Source organism: Chlorocebus sabaeus, chromosome 6 (genome assembly GCF_047675955.1).
Source record: "Chlorocebus sabaeus isolate Y175 chromosome 6, mChlSab1.0.hap1, whole genome shotgun sequence".
In the NCBI taxonomy this organism is placed as follows: domain Eukaryota; kingdom Metazoa; phylum Chordata; class Mammalia; order Primates; family Cercopithecidae; genus Chlorocebus; species Chlorocebus sabaeus.
The window spans coordinates 56768272-56787739 of NC_132909.1; the positions used below are offsets into that span (position 1 = coordinate 56768272).

The following is a 19468-nucleotide window of genomic DNA, read 5'->3' on the forward strand; positions in this document are numbered from 1 at the left end:
CCACCTCCCTGGTTCAAGCGATTTTCCTGCCTCAGCCTCCTAAGTAGCTGGGATGAGAGACATGTGCCACCACGCCCAGCTAATTTTTTATATTTTTAGTAGAGATGGGGTTTCGCCAGGTTGTCTAGGCTGGTCTCAAACTCCTGACCTCAGGTGATTCGCCCGCCTCGGCCTCCCAAAGTGCTGGGATTACAGGTGTGAGCCACCGCGCCCGACCCCTAATTTACATTTTTAAAAACCCTAGTAGGGGCTGGGAACCATGGCTCACGCCTGTAATCCCAATGCTTGGGAGGCCAAAGTGGGAGAATCGCTTGAGCCCAAGAGTTCGAGATCAGCCTGGGCAACCTGGCGAAACCTCGTCTCTACAGAAAATTTAAAAATTAGCCAGGCCTATTGGTGCATATCTGTAGACGCAGCTACTCGGGAGGCTGAAGTGGGAGGATCGCTTGAGCCCAGGAAGAGGCTGCAGTGAGTCGTGATCGTACCACTGCACTCCAGCCTGGGCGATAGAACAAGACCGTTTCAAACAGAATAAAGACAAACCCCCCCCACCCAAAACACCCTAACAAGTAGCCTTCATGAGTCCAGAAGCTGATTGCAGTTCAATTTGCAAGCGGCCAGGCTCTAGTTTATATAGGATCTGAGGCTCCACCCATGTACAGGCACCCCGCCCCCGCGTTGCGTCACGGGCGCGCAATGGCGTCATTGGAACGACACGAGCATGCGCACTTCCCCAGCACAAGCAGGGAAGACACGCGTGACCCGGAAGGCCTTCCCGCCACACTCCAGAACGGGCGTGAGGGGCGCCGATGGCGGAGGGAACGGCGGAGGCCCCTCTAGAGAACGGTGGTGGTGGCGACTCAGGAGCCGGAGCGTTGGAACGGGGAGTGGCGCCCATTAAGCCTCAGTGAGTCGCCGGGGCAGGAGGGAAGTTCAAGGGCCCTTTCCGGCACCCATAGCGTGGCCCAAGCTGTGCATGCCGGGAAATTAGGCAGCGGCTAAGGGCGAGAAGCCATCGGTTCTTCATTCTGGACCGTTCTTCCGCCTGCAGCGTGGTCAGCGGAGGCATCCGAGATCGTGCACGTTGGGGACCGTCACTTGCGCGAAGGACACCACGTGCATGCTAGGGCAGGTGGGATTTGAGGCCAGGCCCGCGGTGCATACTGGGGATTGTAGTCCCTGCATATGGACATACGGCGCATGTGCTCCTCCAGCGGCGGTTAATGGCGGGTCCTGGGTTTGGAGTGAGTGCCGTGGGGCGTGCTGGGGCTTGCGGTGTTTGAAGGGCCGAAAGGCGTGCAGGGAAATGTGGCGGCTTAGACTCCGCTTCAAGGCATGCTGGGAATTGTAGTTTTTCTTAGCCTAGCTTCCGCAGGGACGTTCTTGACTGAACCTGATAATAGTTTCGCGCAGTGCTCGCTTGGGCAGCACATAGACTAAAATTGGAACGATACAGAGAAGATTAGCATGGCCCCTGCGCAAGGATGACACGCAAATTCGTGAAGCGTTCCATATTTTGGCCGGGCGCGGTGGCTCAAGCCTGTAATCCCAGCACTTTGGGAGGCCGAGACGGGTGGATCACGAGGTCAGGAGATCGAGACCATCCTGGCTAATATGGCGAAACCCCGTCTCTACTAAAAATACAAAAAACTAGCCGGGTGAGTTGGCGGGCGCCTGTAATCCCAGCTACTCGGGAGGCTGAGGCAGCAGAATGGCGTAAACCCGGGAGGCGGAGCTTGCAGTGAGCTGAGATCCGGCCACTGCACTCCAGCCTGGGCGACAGAGCGAGACTCCGTCTCAAAAAAAAAAAAAAAATAGTTTCGCGCAACACTTTGGACAGTGAGGACCCAGAGATGAAATAGATCTTTTTTGAGGCCCTGAGGGGCTCCCAGGCTGGAAGCTGGCTGGTTCTTAAGTAGTGAGCTCCCCATCAGCAGAAGGATTTAAGCACGGGCAAGTGGTTCTAGCCTCCTTTCCCTAGTGTTTATTGACTCTACGTTTAGAGAGTTTTCCTTTCCCTGTCTGTCGGCAGATACCTCACCACCAAGGAGCAGTTTCACCAATTCCTGGAAGCCAAAGGGCAGGAGAAGCCTTGCCGGGAAACGGAGGTAGGAGACTCAGCTGGCAATGACCTGGCTGAGCCTGAGGCTAAGCGGATCCGACTGGAGGATGGACAGACGGAGGACGGGCAGACGGAGGAGGCAGCAGAGCCCAGGGAGCAGCCGCAGACTCAGAAGAGGGCCCGGGGACAAAACAAGGGCCGGCCTCATGTGAAGCCCACACACTACGACAAGAACAGGCTGTGCCCCTCCCTGATCCAGGCGAGTGCGGCCACGTGAGCATTCCTGCCGGGTGTTTCCTGGCGGTGGGGAATTGTTACAAAGCTCCTGGGCCTTCAGCAGTGAGCAGTGAGCTTGCTCTGATGCCATTCCGTCTTCATCCTCCTCGGGATATATTGTGGGGTTTGTCATTGTTCTTATTGTACCAATGGAGAGGCAGAGGCACATTGAGGTGCCTGACTTGCTCAGGGACCCAGAGCCAGGAGGGGTGACCTAGAGTTTGAACCCCTGACTGCTGGGCTGCCCCGGGGTCTCCCTGTCCTCCCTCACTCCTTCCCTGTTTCCCCGCAGGAGTCGGCTGCTAAGTGTTTCTTCGGAGATCGCTGCCGCTTCCTGCACGACGTGCGGCGCTACCTGGAGACCAAACCGGCAGACCTGGGCCCCCACTGTGTGCTCTTCCAGACCTTCGGCCGGTGCCCCTACGGCGTGACCTGCCGCTTCGCAGGGGCCCATCTGGGGCCCGAGGGACAGAACCTGGTGCGGGAGGAGTTGGCGGCCCGCGGGGCCCAGCCCCCGCCCGTCCGCAACGGCCTGGACAAAGGCCTGCAGCAGCAGCTGCGGAAGCGCGAGGTCCGCTTCGAGCGAGCTGAGCAGGCCCTGCGCCGGTTCAGCCAGGGCCAGCCGCCGGGCCCCACACCTGCTGCTGCTGTACCCGAGGGCACGGCAGCCGAGGGTGCTCCCAGGCAGGACAACTGTGGCGCTCAGCAGGTCCCCACAGGGCTGGGTACTAGCACCCCTCCTAGCAGCCCCGTGCGGACCTGCGGGCCCCTGACGGATGAAGACGTGGTCAGGCTGCGGCCCTGTGAGAAGAAGCGGGTACGTATTGTGGACAATGTCAGTAGCAGACCTGGCCATCTGGTGTGCATCTATTAGGCACCAGCTGTGTCCACGTTCCTGTTCTAGCTCCCTGGGAGTCAGAGGCTGTGCCTTGAAGGAGCTCCCAGCTAAGTCTCCCTCTCTGTGCTCTGTCCTGGGCCCAGCCTTCAGGAGGTCCCACTCTGGTGGTGACAGAAAGAGCTGGACAGGGCCGGGCGCGGTGGCTCACACTTGTAATCCCAACACTTTGGGAGGCTGAGGCAGGCAGATTATTTGAGATCGGGAGTTCGAGACCAGCCTAGCCATCATGGTGAAACCGCGTCTCTACTAGAAATACAAAAATTAGCCGGGCATAGTGGCGGGCGCCTGTAATTCAAGCTACTCAGGAGGCTGAAGCAGGAGAATCGCTTGAACCCAGGAGGCGGATGTTGCATCGAGCCAAGATTGTGCCACTGCACTCCAGCCTGGGTGACAGAGCAAGACTGCATCTGGGGGGGGAAAAAAAAAAGCTGGGCACACTCTCAGTCCCACAGGGTCACGGTTGGGCAGCAGGGGACAATATGGAAGGCTTCCTGGAAGAGGGGGCATTGCAGCTGGGTTTGGATGGTTCAGTAGAAGCTTTCCAGTGGAGGAGACGGTGAGGAAAAGAACATTCCTGATGAAGGGTTGATTGGCACCTGCAGAGGCCCAGAAAAGGAGCCAGGCCATTGGGGCCAGGGCCAAGTGTGTCCTAGACTGTGGGAAGAAGGGAGGTCCAGGGCCTCAGCAGCTGGGGTGGAGGCCCAAGCTTCACTTGTATTACTTTTTCCTCCAGCTGGACATCGGTGGCAAACTTTACCTGGCCCCCCTCACCACGGTAAGACCTGGGTCAGGTGGCTGCTGGGGTGGCAGGGTGGCAGTGTGGTCATTCCAGCAGGGCTGAGTGTCTCCCCACCTGCTGGATTGTGGGGCTGGGGCGCATATTCAGGATTTGGCTGTGTGTGTGTGTGTGTGTGTGTGTGTGTGTGTTTGTGTGTGTGTTTGTGTATGTATGTCTGTGTGTGTGGGTTGTGTGTGTGTGTGTATGTCTGTGTGCGTGGTGTGTGTGTGTGTCTGTGTGCGTGGTGTGTGTGTGTGTCTGTGTGTGGTGTGTGTTTGTGTGTTGGGTGTTTGTGTGTGCGCGTGTATACATGAGCATATGTGTCTTCTGCTCCCCCCTCAGTGTGGGAACCTGCCCTTCCGACGGATCTGCAAGCGCTTCGGGGCGGACGTGACATGCGGAGAGATGGCCGTCTGCACCAACCTGCTGCAGGGCCAGATGTCCGAGTGGGCCCTGCTCAAACGCCACCAGTGCGAGGACATCTTTGGCGTCCAGGTCAGTGCCCGCCCCGAGGGAGGGAGAGCGGAGGGGCCCTCGACTGCGCTGTCTCAGAGCCAGGTTCCAGGTCTGCCCTGGTTGCCTCCTCGACCCCGTGGCCTCAGCTGTGGAATGGGGGAATGGGGGTGGTGCCCTGATCCACCTCTGGGGACCGATGGCCGTGGCCGGGGACCAGTGCCTTACAGACAGACCTTGGCTCCTTCCAGGGAGGGCCCGAGAGAAGAGGCTGCTGGCTCAGGGCCCCCCAGTGGGGAGGGAACGGCCAAGTGGGGACCGTTGAGACTCTGCCCTCACCCCCCGTTCTGCCACTGCCTACCTGCAGTTGGAGGGCGCCTTCCCTGACACCATGACCAAGTGCGCCGAGCTGCTGAGCCGCACCGTGGAGGTGGACTTTGTGGACATCAACGTCGGCTGCCCCATCGACCTCGTGTACAAGAAGGTAGTGGCCCCGGACGTGTGCCTTGGTTTCCCCATCTGGGCAGGGAGGCACTGGGCCAGCCGGCGATGTCATGGGTGGAGGGTCAGGGGTTTGGGCCCAAGTGTGGGCCTGGAGCCCCTGCCTTTCCTGCGGGTTGACATCTCCTGGCGGGGGCCTCCGGGCAGCAGGGGTGAGTGGTCTTGGGGTGGCCCGGGTCCTGCCCTCCCTCCACCTGCCTGTCTCTTCCAGGGCGGGGGCTGTGCCCTCATGAATCGCTCGACCAAGTTCCAGCAGATCGTTCGTGGCATGAATCAAGTATGGCCAGCCACATCCCCACATTGGCTCCCAAACAACTCCCCCAGGCCCTGCCTCCCACCACCTCCCACCACCTCCCACCACCTCCCACCACCTCCCACCACCTCCCACCATCTCCCACCATCTCCCACCACCTCCTACCACATTCCACCGTCTGCCAGTGTCTCCCATCACCTCCCACCACCTCCCACCACCTCCTACCACATTCCACTGTCTGCCAATGTCTCCCATCACCTCCCACCACCTCCCACCATCTCCCACCACCTCCCACCATCTCCCACCACCTCCCACCACCTCCCACCATCTCCCACCACCTCCTACCACATTCCACCATCTGCCAGTGTCTCCCATCACCTCCCACCACCTCCCACCATCTCCCACCACCTCCCACCACCTCCCACCGTCTCCCACCATCTCCCACCACCTCCTACCACATTCCACCGTCTGCCAGTGTCTCCCATCACCTCCCACCACCTCCCACCATCTCACATCATCTCCCACCATCTCCCACCATCTCCCACCACCTCCTACCACATTCCACCATCTGCCAATGTCTCCCATCACCTCCCACCACCTCCCATCACCTCCCACCACCTCCCACCGTCTCCCACCACCTCCCACCGTCTCCCACCACCTCCCACCACCTCCCACCATCTCCCACCATCTCCCACCATCTCCTACCATCTCCCACCACCTCCTACCACATTCCACCGTCTGCCAATGTCTCCCATCACCTCCCACCACCTCCCACCATCTCCCACCACCTCCCACCGTCTCCCATCTCCCACCACATTCCACCGTCTCCCAGTGTCTCCCATCACCTCCCACCATCTCTCACCACCTCCCACTGCCTCCCACCATCTCCCACTATCTCCCACCACCTCCTACCACATTCTACCATCTCCCAATATCTCCCACCACCTCCCACTGTCTCCCACCATCTCCCATCACCTCCCACCACCTCCCAGTGTCTCCCACCACCTCCCACCATCTCCCACCACCTCCCACCATCTCCTACCATCTCCCACCACCTCCTACCACATTCCACCATCTCCCAATATCTCCCACCACCTCCCACTGTCTCCCACCATCTCCCATCACCTCCCACCATATCCCACCACCTCCTACCACATTCCACCGTCTGCCAGTGTCTCCCATCACCTCCCACCACCTCCCACTGTCTCCCACCACCTCCCACCACCTCCCACCGTCTCCCACCACCTCCCACTGTCTCCCACCACCTCCCACCGTCTCCCACCACCTCCCACCACCTCCCACTGTCTCCCACCACCTCCCACCACCTCCCACCGTCTCCCACCACCTCCCACCGTCTCCCACCACCTCCCACCACCTCCCACTGTCTCCCACCACCTCCCACCACCTCCCAGTGTCTCCCACAACCTCCCACCACATCCCACCGTCTCCCACCACCTCCCACCATCCTGTAGGTGTTGGATGTGCCACTGACTGTGAAGATCCGCACAGGCGTCCAGGAGCGTGTGAACCTGGCGCACCGCCTGCTGCCCGAGCTGCGGGACTGGGGTGTGGCACTCGTCACGGTGGGTCTTGGGACGCCTCGGGCATCAGGGTCTCGGGGTCGACCCCGCGTCCCTTCCTAACGGCTCCTCTCCTCCCATCCCTCCCTGTTCACCTCCGCACCTCCCTCTGTCTCCGCCTCTGTCTCTCTCTGTCCCTCTCAGCCTGGCTCTCTCGGTCTCTTTCTCTCTGCGTCTCACTCTCTGCCTCCTACCCTGCGTGGCGGCTTCTCCCCCAGCTCCACGGCCGCTCTCGGGAGCAGCGCTACACCAAGCTAGCTGACTGGCAGTACATCGAGGAGTGCGTGAAGGCCGCCAGCCCCATGCCCCTGTTCGGTGGGTGCTCCGGGAAGCCACCTCCCTCCCTACCACCCCGGTCACTCTGGGCTGTTTGCCTTCCCACCTGGGACCCCCTCCTACCACCCTAATGGGGGCCACTGGGTCAGCCAAAACTGAAGGGCTGGTGGGGAGACCCCCAGGGTCCCACCTGCCCGTGTCTCCCTGAGACCCCAGCCTCTGTCTTCTCAGGAAATGGGGACATCTTGTCATTTGAGGATGCCAACCGCGCCATGCAGACTGGTGTCACCGGGATCATGATTGCCCGGTGAGTGCCCAGGGATGTTACAGAGATGCAGCTCCATCTTCATGCACAGCAGCAGTGCCCCGAACCCGACACGCCGTCCCCCGCACCGCCCCGCTCTGTGGCGGGCTGTTGGTCCCAAGTTGGGAGGGGCAGAGAGTGATGTTAGGAGCCGCAGCTGTGTTGCGGCAGAGAGGACTGAAAATGGCTGCTGCCATGGGATCTGATTATGGTGGGTTGAAAGTCCTGGGCTTTGGCCAGGTGTGCTGGCTCACCCCTGTAATCCCAGCACTTTGGGAGGCCGAGGCAGGCCGATCATTTGAGGTCAGAAGTTCAAGACCAGCCTGGCCAGCATGGTGAAACCCCATCTCTACTAAAAATACAAAAATTAGCCAGGTGTGGTAGTACACGCCTGTAATCCCAACTACTAGGGAGACTGAGGCAGAATTGCTTAAATCTGGGAGATGGAGGTTGTACAGTGAGCCGACATCTTATCACTGCACTCCAGCCTAGGCAACAGAGCCAGACTCTGTCTAAAAAAAAAAGAAAAGAAAAAAAGAAAGTCCTGGGCTTTGAAGGTTGTGTGCACACAGCCGGGAGGCTTACTAGGCTTAGTAGGTTTCGTGGTCTGGGCTCCGGCTCTGGCCAGGCCAGGGAAGCAGGGGCCACACGATCCCAGGCAGGCTGGTGGCTGGGCCCACTGATCGTCGCCTGTCCCACAGTGGCGCCCTGCTCAAGCCGTGGCTGTTCACGGAGATCAAGGAGCAGCGGCACTGGGACATCTCGTCGTCCGAGCGCCTGGACATCCTGCGGGACTTTACCAACTACGGCCTGGAGCACTGGGGCTCGGACACGCAGGGTGTGGAGAAGACCCGACGCTTCCTGCTCGAGTGGCTGTCCTTCCTGTGCCGGTGGGCACTGGGGCTGGCTGGGGTGGGCGGCGCATGGGCCGCGGCTGGCTAGGGCTGACTCAAGCCTGTTCTGCTGCCTGCCCGCCTGCCTGCAGGTACGTGCCCGTGGGGCTGCTGGAACGGCTCCCACAGAGGATCAACGAGCGGCCGCCCTACTACCTGGGCCGTGACTACCTGGAGACGCTGATGGCCAGCCAGAAGGCCGCCGACTGGATCCGCATCAGGTGCCTGTGTGGGCTGGAGTTGCAGGGCTGGAGTCGGGGCCCTGGGTCATGGAGGGTGCTTTGCAGGCCCTGGGCCTGACCTTGCTTTCCGCCTGCCCTCCCACAGTGAGATGCTCCTTGGACCAGTGCCCCCCAACTTCGTTTTCTTGCCGAAGCACAAGGCCAACGCGTACAAGTAGCCGCAGGCTTTCCCAGGGGCACCGTGGGGCGAGGAGAGTACAATAAATTTTATTCTTTTAAAATCCAGGCCTTTCTGTGACCCTGAAGCAGCCCCTCCTTGGCCCCCATCTTCCCCAAACCTCTTGGCCGCCTCCACGGGCCCTGCCCCAAGCTGGGTGCTGCTTGTGCCCAGAGAGGCCTTGACTCCCAAGAAGGTAGTTGGTGCAGGACCCGGGGAGCCTCAGCCTGCATGCCCGTGGAGATCAGGGCAGCCTGTCTGGAGGAGGCAGCCTTGAAGCTGTTAGGGGGTGTTGCTGGAAGAGGCAAAGGCCTGGCCCAGAGTCCTCCCTCCCCTGGTGATGACCGTCTCTGCTGCCGTCTGCCCCTGCCCGGCCCTGACACCCAGAACCCCAACCAGTGGGCGGGCTGCAGGCTGGAACCCGCTGCCCCGAGTAACCAGGCAAACAGAACCCCGCCGGGTTCTCAGCCCCTTCTCTGGTTGGGCCACCTGTGCTCCTACTGCCACCCTCCTGGCCTGTCTGGGCTGGGCCCCCCATTGCCCCATGCAGCACCCCAAACCCTTCTATGCCCCTGCAGCTCCCCAGGAAGGTTTCAGCCCCCAGAGTCTGGAGGGGGCCGAGGCACTGGGCAGCCAGCCCACTCCCACCTGCACCGAGCCGCCTCCCGCCGTGGGTACGATCGGGTGGGCAGGGGCACCTGTTAGGGAGGGCTCAGGGGCCCACCCGCCTAAGGGCCCCACCCACCCGGGCACCTTTGTCCACAGGCTCCTTGAACCTCTACCATCCCCCAGACCCAGAGAAAGAGGTGTTTCCGGCCCCTCCAGCAGGTACCGGCCTCCCCTGAACCCTTGATGAGGCTGGGAGTGGGTTTGAGTGCAGGCCCATCTTGCCCCTGCCCTGTCCCTAGGTGGGGGCCTGAAGGCATGGCCTCTGCTCCCGTGCTTCACACAGGTCCCCCAGATGAGCCCCAAAGACGAGCTCTGTGTTATCCATCACCTAGCCAGGGCCCCAAAGCAATATCTATGTCGTCCCCCAAAGGGGCCCCCCAATGGCAAGGTTCTCGTGGCATCCCCCAGACAGGCCCCCAGGCTTGAGCTGGGCCCATCAGGCAGCGGCTGCTCTCAGGCCACCTGCCTGCCGCCCACAGGTTTCCAGATGGCCCCATGCGGGTGCTTCTTCGACCCCCGCATCTATCGGATTGAGTGGACCACCCCTGACCTGGGCCAGTCGGCCCTGTACAAGCTGGCGGCAAGCAGCGGGGGGCCAATGGGGGGCCCCTCTGCCCCAGGCAGCTACCTCCTGGAGCCGCAGCCCTACCTCAAGGCCCCGGGGCTGCCCCCATACCCCCATTACCAACCGGCACCGGGGGGCCCCCAGTTCCTCTTGCCCTACTTCCCGCCTGAGGGCCCCGGGCCAGAGGCTCTGGGCTTTGTGGGGGACGCGGGACCCACCGCCTTCATGGAGCTGCCCCTACCGCCACTCGAGGAAGGCCCGGCCCCACCACCCCCTCCACCTCCTAAAGAGAACAAGCCACCCCCTGTACTCATCACGCTGCCTGCAGAGCCCACACTGCCCCCGGACACCTACAGCCACCTCCAGGGCCACCTCGGCCACTTCCCTGGGCCCGAACCCCTGGCCTTCCCCGCCAAGGAGCTACAGGGCGGCGGGGCCCGACCTGGGGTGCCCCTGTACCCACCAGGCCTCAGCGAGCTCAAGGTGGCTGAGGCCAAGGAGGGGGCCCTGCTGGGGGCAGGCGAGGCCAAGGCCCCCGAGACGGCCAGAGCTTTGGCACTGCCTGACAAGGTTCTGCTGGAGGACGCCATGAAGCTCTTCGACTGCCTGCCAGGTGCCACTGAGCCCGAGGGTACCCTGTGCGAGGTCCCCGGGCTGGCCTTGCCTGACAGTAGTGGTGGGAACCCAGCCGATGACATCCGCTCGCTGCGCCTGCCCGAGGAGCTGCTGTCCTTCGACTACAGCGTGGCTGAGATCCTGGACACCGTGTCCAACGTCGACTACTTCTTCAACTTCAAGGCGCTCGATGAGGAGCAGCCGCCCCACCCAGGGCCCCCTGCCGCCAACACCCCAGCCCCGAGTCTGCCCGGCAAGAGAAAGGCCTCGACGGCCAAGAAGGGAAAGCCGGGAGGGAAGGCCAAGCAGCCGGCAGGCCCAGCCAGCGCCACTTCCCCGGGGCCCAGGCAGGACCTGGGAGCCACCCCCCATTAAAGCACATTTGACCTTTCAGCTCCATGTCCACGTGGTGGCCTTGGGGATGGGGAGGGGGCTGGAGGTGCACACCTGGCCCCTCACCCTGTCATCCCGCGGACTGGCAAGGCAGTGCCTCTGGCCTCACAGTGAGGCCTCCAGAGCCTAGCAGGGGAACCCCGGAATGACAGGACACCCTAAACCCCTTGAGTCTCAGCCCTGGAAGATCAGAATCCACTGGCAGAGGCAGGGGCCTCCTGGGGCACGGGGTAGCTGACCTCCAGACTCGACGCGTTCTAAGGATTTTCACCCCTTTGGTGGGGAAAAGCAAGGCTGCCCAGAGAGGGGCAGGAACTTCCCTGGAGACACACAGCTATCAGGGCAGGGCTTGAGGAGCAGCCTCCAGATCTCCACCCAGCCGCCTCCTGTCCCCAGGAAGCCACAGTCACTGCAGGGAGGGGGGAAAGGGCCACGCTCTTGTTCAGACAGACAGGTGGGTGCAGGGGCTTGACCTGATGGTGTGAGGGTGGGGGCTGGGGCAGGGATGGGGAGACTGCCCACGCGTGAAGGAGTGGGGAGCACACAGCACCCAGGGGACCTGGCATGTGCACCCGAGATGGAGACAGGAGACAGCACCTGGAGTCCAGGAGAGGGTCAGGGGCCCCAGCGGGCCACACTTTTGGGTCCAGGGTGGCAGGGACAGCCCCGCTACTGGTTACAAAATGGGATGGGCCTAGCCTCGGAAGAACAACCTCTGGGAGCTGGTTCCTGTCACCGCTCACCCACATCAGGGTCTCGAGAGCCCTCTTGCAGGTCCAGGCAGTGGCCACCTGTACCCTCCTCGCCTGAAACGTTCGTGGTGGTCCTGGGAGAGGCTGACCCCATTACCCTAGGGACACGTAAGGAAACAGGAGGCCGAGTGCCGTCCAGCACCTCCTGGGATGAGGACACCCCTCTGGGATGGGAACCTTCAGCCTACCCCTTCCCCAGGCTACGGGCTGGATCTCCTGGGCCTCCGGAGTCTGCTGGGGGAGCCCCTGGGAGGCTCACCTAGAGTCCAGGAGGCTGGTGGGTGTTTGGAGGCAGAGCAGAGACCGTGGTCCCCGCTCTGTGCAGGGCACTGGGCCTCCTGCTCTCTGGAGCTACTCTCCCAGAAACCCTTATTCCAAAAACTCAGGAGGAGGCCAGGTGCAGTGGCAAACGCCTGTCATCTCAGCACTTTGGGAAGCCGAGGTGGGCAGATCACTTGAGTTCAGGAGTTCGAGACCAGCTTGGCCAAAATGATGAAACCCCGTCTCTACTGAAAATACAAAAATTGGCCGCGCGCGGTGGTTCACATCTGTAATCCCAGTACTTTGGGAGGCCGAGGCAGGAGGATCACAAGGTCGGGAGATCGAGACCATCCTGGTGAACACGGTGAAACCCCATCTCTACTAAAAATACAAAAAAATTAGCCGGGCGTGGTGGCGGGTGCCTGTAGTCCCAGCTATTCGGGAGGCTGAGGCAGGAGAACAGCATGAACCTGGGAGGCGGAGGTTGCAGTGAGCCGAGATCATACCACTGCACTCCAGCCTGGGTGACAGAGTGAGATTCCGTCTCAAAAAAAAAAAAAAAAAAGAAAAGAAAAGAAAATACAAAAATTACCTGGGTATGGTGGCGGGCACCTGTAATCCCAGCTACTCAGGAGACTGTGGCACGAGAATTGCTTGAGCCGGGGAGGCAGAGGTTGCAGTGAGCCGAGATGGTACCACTGCTCCACCCTGGGTGACAGAGCAAGTCTCCATCTCAAAAAACAAAAACAACTCAGGATAGTGTCTTGGGGCTGTGCAGCTGCGGCCGTCAAGGCAGGGTCTCACTGTCCCAGGGACTGTGCCATGTGCCCTCCTAGCATCTGCAGTGATCCCCATTCATCCCTGTTTCCCTCTTGGAACACAGGCTGGGAGAGACTCCAAACCCACTTTGTTTTTTTGAGACAGAGTTTCACTCTTGTTGTCCACTCTGGAGTGCAATGGCACGATCTTGGCTCACTGTAACCTCCGCCTCCCGAGTTCAAGTGACTCCTGCCTCAGCCTCCCGAGTAGCTGTTTTTAGCTGTATTTTTAGTAGAGATGAGATTTCACCATGTTAGTCAGGCTGGTCTCGATCTTCTAACCTCAGGGGATCTGCCTGCCTCAGCCTCCGAAAGTGCTGGGATGACAGGCGTGAACCACTGCACCTGGCCCCAAGCCCACTTTTCTCAGCTGCCTTCCAGCTCCTTCTCCCTGAAGCCTCACTGGGGTATCTCTGAAACTAAAACCAGGTGTCCCAAGCGTAGGGGAGGTCTTGGCTGATGAGGAAGTGGGGCAAGGACCTGGGAATCACTTTTCTCGAAGATTAATGTGGAGTGAGAGTCACACAGTGGATGTCTGCAAGGACCCAAGTAGCAGCCTTTTTTTTTTTTTTTTTTTTTTTGGTCTGAGACAGGGTCTCGCTCCATTGCCCAGGCTGGAGTATAGTGCTGTGATCATGGCTTACTGCAGCCTCGACCTCCTGGGCTCAATCGATCCTCCCACCTCAGCCTCCTGAGTAGCTGGGACTACAGGAGTGCACCACTACACTCAGCTAATGTCTTCAAAAATTTTTTTTGTAGAGATGGGGGTCTTGTTATGGTGTCCAGGCTGATCTTGAACTCCTGGCCTCAAGTGATCCCCCTGCCCCAGCCTCTTGTAGCTATGTTGGGCAATTTAAAATGATCACAGAATGAATATATATAAAAGAGTAATCAGAAGTCATGAGACTGACCAAATTTCCCCTTACAATGAGATGGCTGACCCTAGTGCAGTGGCTCACCGAGAATCCCAGCACTTTGGAAGGCTGAGACAGGAGGATCGCTTGAGCCCAGGAGTTCGAGACCAGCCTGGGAAATATGTCAAAACCCCATCTCTACAAAAAAAAAAATAGTAAAAAAAAAAAAAAATTACCCAGGCGTGCTGGCGTGGACTTGTAGTCCCAGCTACTTGGGAGGCTGAGGCAGGAGAATGGCGTGAACTCAGGAGGCGGAGGTTGCAGTGAGCCAAGATTGTGTCACTGCACTCCAGCCTGGGTGACAGAGCAAGACTCCCTTTCAAAAACAAAGAACAAAAAACGAAAAAATGAATACATACCACTTCCTGCTATGTTACACTATACTTTATTTGAAGACAAGGGATCGGGACCCTGTGGACCGGCCTCAGTGGTCAGACCTGCCTCCGTTAAGAACTGCGGTGGCGTCCCAGGGGCTCTGAGCCTGTCCTGGCTGTGGCCGAGGCCCTGAACTGGCAGATCGTCTTGCATCTCCCATACAGCTGTGCCACAAAGCTCGTCATCCTGCGGCCACGTGCTGTGCGTAGCAGCCTGGGAATCATGTAGGCCAGCCACACGGACCCCAGGATGCTGGAGATGAGCAGTACCATGACGACCCCGGCAGAGACCAGCTGCACGGGGAACGCTCCATACACGTAGATGCTAAAGACGGTCTCCAGTTGACAGTAGCTGCGGGGGTGGGGTGGGGGATACAGGGAGAGGCCATTGGGCATTGCCTTTGGGGGACTTTGCCTTGTCTCTGGCAAAGGTGTTCAGAGCCACAGGAGGGAAAGCCAGGCCCACAGCAGTGACCGGGTATATACCCACATCTGTTTCCATCCACTATGCCTTTTTTTTTTTTTTTTTTTTTTTTTTTTGAGTCTGAGTCTCTCTGTCACCCAGGCTGGAGTGCAGTGGCACGATCTTGGCTCACTGCAACCTCCGCCTCCTGAATTCAAGCAATTTTCCTGCCTTAGCCTCCCAAGTAGCTGGAATTGCAGGCACCTGCCACCATGCTTGGCTAATTTTTGTGTTTTTAGTAGAGATGGGGTTTCACCATGTTGTTGGCTGGTCTCAGCCTCCTATTGGCCAGGCTGGTCTCAAACTCCTGACCTCTAGTGATCCGCCCGCCTCTGCCTCCCAAAATGCTGGGATTACAGGTATGAGCCACTGCACTTGGCCCACTTTGACTTTTATGGGGTTTTGTTTTGTTTTGTTTTGTGTTTTGAGACGGCAGAGTCTGGCTCTATTACCCAGGCTGGAGGGCAGTGGTGCAATCTCAGCCTCTGCCTCCCGGGTTCAAGCGATTCTCCTGCCTCAGCCTCCCGAGTAGCTGGGATTACGGGAGCCCACAATCACACCTGGCTAATTTTTAGTAGAGACGGAGTTTCTCCATGTTGGCCAGGCTTGCTCGAGCTCCTGACTTCAAGTGATCCACCTGTCCTGGCCTCCCAAAGTGCTGGGATTACTGGCATGAGCCATTGTGCCCGGCTAACTTTTATGGGTTCTGAGTCTGCCATCCTCTCTGTGCCCTCTGGCAGCTGTCACCAGGGTCCCCATTCTCCCCAAAAGCCCAGACTCTGGCTAGAGAGGGTGGAAGGGGCAAACTAAATGGTCCATCAACAGCGGGGAAGTGGTGGATAACAGTGGAGGCTAGGTCAGGGCAGGAAAGGTTCAGGGGTATCATAGAACCCACAACGGGGAGGGGGACAGTGCAGGCCACGTGGTGCAGGGAGCAGGTGTGGCAGGGGAGAGTCCCACACCTCTCTCCTCTTTCCTCTGGACATCCTCACCCTACCCAGTGCCTTCCACCTGCTGCCACCCCAGAGCTGATCCTCCTAGGCTGGGGCCTCTAGGGAAGGCAGGACCTCCACGTGTTTTTTTTTCAGGGGGTGAACTTTCATCCTTCTAATGATTGGTCAGCTGCTTAGCTGATCACAGGTTCATATTATTACTAACAGGCTTCAGATGTACGTAATCACAAGAAACACTTGTGCCTGGGTTGTGGCTGCCCTCAGCATTTCTTCCAGGCGGCAGACGCCTGGAAGGCATCTTTTTCATCCTCAGGGAGGGCCCTGCGCCCAGCCCAGTCCTCATTAGGCAGGTGATGGGTGACAATGACTTCTAGCAGGGGTGAAGATATGAGGAAGATGCCACTTGGTGTCCCCCTCCCAAAGGGACACGCTGATCCACATGGCATGGCTTAGATGTGGCTTTATAATCTCCTCAGCACCTGTCAGTGCTAAATATTTAACAGCTGGCTCTCAGAGGGGAAAGCACTCCTGGGTAGTGTCTGCCAGTTCCTGAGGTGTAAATATTTCCACTGTGGCTGATTCGAAGCCACCGACATGAAATTGACCCGTGTAAGATTCCTGAAATTTTTTTTTTTTTTTTTTTTGAGATGGAGTCTCGCTCTGTTACCCAGGCTGGAGGGCAGTGAGTGGCGCAATCTCGGCTCACTGCAACCTCTGCCTCCCAGGTTCAAACGATTCTCCTGCCTCAGCCTCCTGAGTAGCTGAGATTAAAGGCACCTGCCACCACGCCTGGCTAATTTTTGTATTTTTAGTAGAGACAGGGTTTCACCATGTTGGTCAGGCTGGAGATTCCTGAATACTTGAGAGTCTACTCCTGGCGAGCCAGTCTGAGCCAACTCTGACCCGCAGCCATCAGCACACCCTAGCCACGGGGAGTAGGAGAGGGTGACTCGGGTGTGCCAGGGCAGCGGTGCGGCCTCTGGTCACTGCTGTTCCCCCAGCACCCAGTGCAGGACTCTGAAATGAGTATTTATTTCACACAGGAACAAATGTCACCCAGAACTTAAAATATCACTTGTGCTGGGGACGGCCTGGGCCGTTGGGGGAATTCAGGTTTGTCCCCCGAAACATGGGTGACCTGCCCCCAGGGGCATCAGGCGTCCCCCGTTGTCGGGGTAGATGGGCCCGCTCACCTGTAGTACGGATCCACAATGGAAATGTAGAAGACATAGAAGCCATTTTTGTGGCTGAAAATGATCTGGTTTGCTGTCCGGCCGCCCAAGATCTGATACTGGACATCTGGCCATCTCAAAGGGGCATCGTTGTTGGGGTCGTGGCAGCTCACGTAGTTCTGTGGGGGACAGAGGCGTGCCCAATGGCCCTGGGGGCTGGAGAGGGGGCCCTGAGCCTCCCTCCTCCCCGCTGAGGCCCTGCGCCCAGCCCAGTCGTCATTAGGCAAGCATGGGTGGGACTCTGGGGCCAAGTGCCTGTGGTGGGGGCAGGTTCATGCTCCCTGCAGCGGAGACTGGACGGAGGCTGCTCAGCCTCCATCTCACCTGCCTCTGTTGGAGGCCAAAAATTGAGGGTCATGATCATTTCAGTATACCACTGGAGGCTATATGAGTAAACAGCACCCTGTCCTCCTAAAAGCAGAATGTTGGCAAACTGACAAAGTGCGTCTGCCGCCTGGAAGAAATGCTGAGGGCAGCCACGACCCAGGCACAAGTGTTTCTTGTGATTAGGTACATCTGAAGCCTGTTAGTAATAATATGAACCTGTGATCAGCTAAGCAGCTGACCAGTCATTACCTCCTCCTCCCTGCTCTTTTGTTTGTTTGGTTTGTTTTGTTTTGTTTTGAGATGGACTCTCACTCTGTCGCCTAGGCTGGAGTGCAGTGGCGCGATCTCGGCTCACTGCAAGCTCCCCCTCCCGGGTTCACGCCATTCTCCTGCCTCAGCCTCCCGAGTAGCTGGGACTACAGGCACCCGCCACCTCGCCCGGCTAGTTTTTTTTTGTATTTTTAGTGGAGACGGGGTTTCACCGTGTTAGCCAGGATGATCTCGATCTCCTGACCTTGTGATCCGCCCGCCTCGGCTTCCCAAAGTGCTGGGATTACAGGTGTGAGCCACTGCACCCGGCTCCTCTTTGCTCTTTCTACCCAATAAATAGGAAGGGCTATGGAAGCTTGGGGGGCTGCCTTTGCTCACTTGAAGTAGGGAGCTCTCTTCTTCCCCATGCCTCTTCCTTAGAACAGTTTCTTTTGTCTTAAGTTTTCATTTCTACGTTCGTTCTCCCTTATTCATTCCCCCTTCATTCAGTCTTGTAATGACGGTCTCAAGTAGTAACAGTAGTAACTTTTGTAGTGAGCATGTCAAGTAGTAACCGTGGCAGTCTGCCCCATGCCTCCTTTCGGGCCGTCCTGGGCTGTGGAGGCTGCAGGCTTAATAACTCAGCCTGGGTGAGAGTCAGGTGCTGCCAATGACTTTTTTATTTTGGGACATTGTCTTCCGCTGTCCCCCAGACAGCGGAGTGCAGTGGCATGATCTGGGCTCACTGCAACCTCTACCTCCCAGGTTCAAGCAATTCTCCTGCCTCAGCCTTCCAAGTAGCTGGGACTACAGGCGGGTGGCACCATGGCCTGCTAATTTTTTTTTTTTTTTGAGACAGAGTCTCCTTCTGTTGCCCAGGCTGGAGTGCAGTGGTGTGATCTTGGCTCACTGCAAGCTCCACCTCTCGGGTTCACACCATTCTCCTGCCTCAGCCTCCCAAGTAGCTGGGACTACAGGTGCCCACCACCACGCCTGGCTAATTTTTTTGTATTTTTAGTAGGGATTTCACTGTGTTAGCCAGGATGGTCTCGATCTCCTGACCTCGTGATCCGCCCAAAGTGCTGGGATTACAGGCGTGAGCCACCGCACCCAGCTAATTTTTATATTTTTAATAGAGACGGGTTTTCACCATGTTGGCCAGGCTGAGCTCTAACTCCTGACCTCAAGTGATCCACCCGCCTCAGCCTTCCAAAATGCTGGGATTACGGGCGTGAGCCACAGTGCCTGGCCACTCTTTATTTGTTTGTTTGTTTATGTATTTACTTATTTTTTGAGAAACAGCCTCGCTCTGTTACCCAGGCTGGAGTGCAATGGTGCAGTTTCGGCTCACTGCAACCTTCACCTCCCAGGTTCAAGCAATTCTCCCGCCTCAAGCTCCACAGTAGCTGGGATTACAGGTGTGCACCACTATGCCCAGGTAATTTTTGTATTTTTAGTAGAGACAGGGTTTTGCCATGTTAAGCTGGTCTTGAACTCCTGTCCTCAAGTGATCTGCCCACCTTGGCCTCCCAAAGTGCTGGGATTATAGGCGTCAGCTACTGCGCCTGGCCAGAAAAACTTCATGTTCTACAAAAGCACCCACTCACCACAGCTGATGGAAAAAAAAAAAAATAGTGATGGGGCCATCTCTTAAATGCACTCATGCAATTTGCAATGAGACAGCCCATACGAAGAATGCATATAGAAATACCAACAGAGCCAGCCGGGTGCGGTGGCTCATGCCTATAATCCCAGCACTTTGGGAGTCCGAGGAGGGCAGATCACGAGGTCAGGAGTTCGAGACCTGCCTGGCCAGCGTGGCAAAACCCCATCTCTACTAAAAATACAAAAACTAGCCAGGCGTGGTGGCAGGTGCTTGCAAGTCCAGCTACTCAGGTGGCTGAGGCAGGAGAATTGCTTGGACCCAGGAGGTGGAGGTTGCAGTGAGCTGAGATTGTACCGCTGCACTACAGTCTGGGGGACACAGGGAGGCTCCTTCGCAAAAAAAAATAAAAAAAAAAAAAAAAGGCAAATGCAAAAAAAGAGCTATGACACCATCTGCTGGTGGCTTTGCTGCATATGCTGCATTCCTGATACAAAACACGTGTCCCAGAAAGACACAGGTGGACTGATGCAGTCTCTTCCTTGTAGGGACAGGACATCACGCTCTCGTTTGTCAGTCATGCATGAACCAACTCGCATTATAGAAA

At 58.2% G+C, this 19468-nt stretch overlaps 3 protein-coding genes and 1 non-coding gene across 4 annotated transcripts in view; 3 read left to right on the forward strand and 1 right to left on the reverse strand.

Moving 5' to 3' along the window:
• Window positions 1–725: 725 nt before the first annotated feature.
• DUS3L (dihydrouridine synthase 3 like) lies at window positions 726–8737 on the forward strand. The gene is made up of 13 exons (XM_073017063.1): window positions 726–907; window positions 2033–2321; window positions 2631–3155; window positions 3970–4011; window positions 4357–4509; window positions 4835–4951; window positions 5180–5245; window positions 6694–6804; window positions 7020–7116; window positions 7309–7384; window positions 8083–8271; window positions 8367–8495; window positions 8602–8737. Exons 1-13 carry the CDS (start codon window positions 810–812, stop codon window positions 8672–8674), a joined length of 1965 nt encoding a protein of 654 aa, XP_072873164.1. The 5' UTR covers window positions 726–809; the 3' UTR covers window positions 8675–8737.
• On the forward strand, window positions 1413–1519 carry LOC119622996 (U6 spliceosomal RNA). Its single transcript, XR_005239504.1, has one exon. It is a non-coding gene; the product is annotated as a U6 spliceosomal RNA (small nuclear RNA).
• Window positions 8738–8861: 124 nt separating the features above from the next.
• PRR22 (proline rich 22) lies at window positions 8862–10915 on the forward strand. The gene is made up of 3 exons (XM_007994939.3): window positions 8862–9347; window positions 9439–9501; window positions 9822–10915. The coding sequence occupies exons 1-3, from the start codon at window positions 9014–9016 to the stop codon at window positions 10895–10897; spliced, it is 1473 nt and encodes a 490-aa protein (XP_007993130.3). The 5' UTR covers window positions 8862–9013; the 3' UTR covers window positions 10898–10915.
• Window positions 10916–13904: 2989 nt separating this feature from the next.
• The window catches only part of CATSPERD (cation channel sperm associated auxiliary subunit delta), a 58223-nt gene continuing 52659 nt past the window's right edge, over window positions 13905–19468 (reverse strand). Inside the window, exons 21-22 of the mRNA XM_073017065.1 lie at window positions 16644–16801; window positions 13905–14386 (exon numbers count right to left, since the gene is read on the reverse strand). Of these exons, the coding sequence (XP_072873166.1) occupies window positions 14107–14386; window positions 16644–16801 (438 nt within the window). The 3' untranslated portion in view covers window positions 13905–14106. The remainder of the gene's footprint in view (window positions 14387–16643; window positions 16802–19468) is intronic.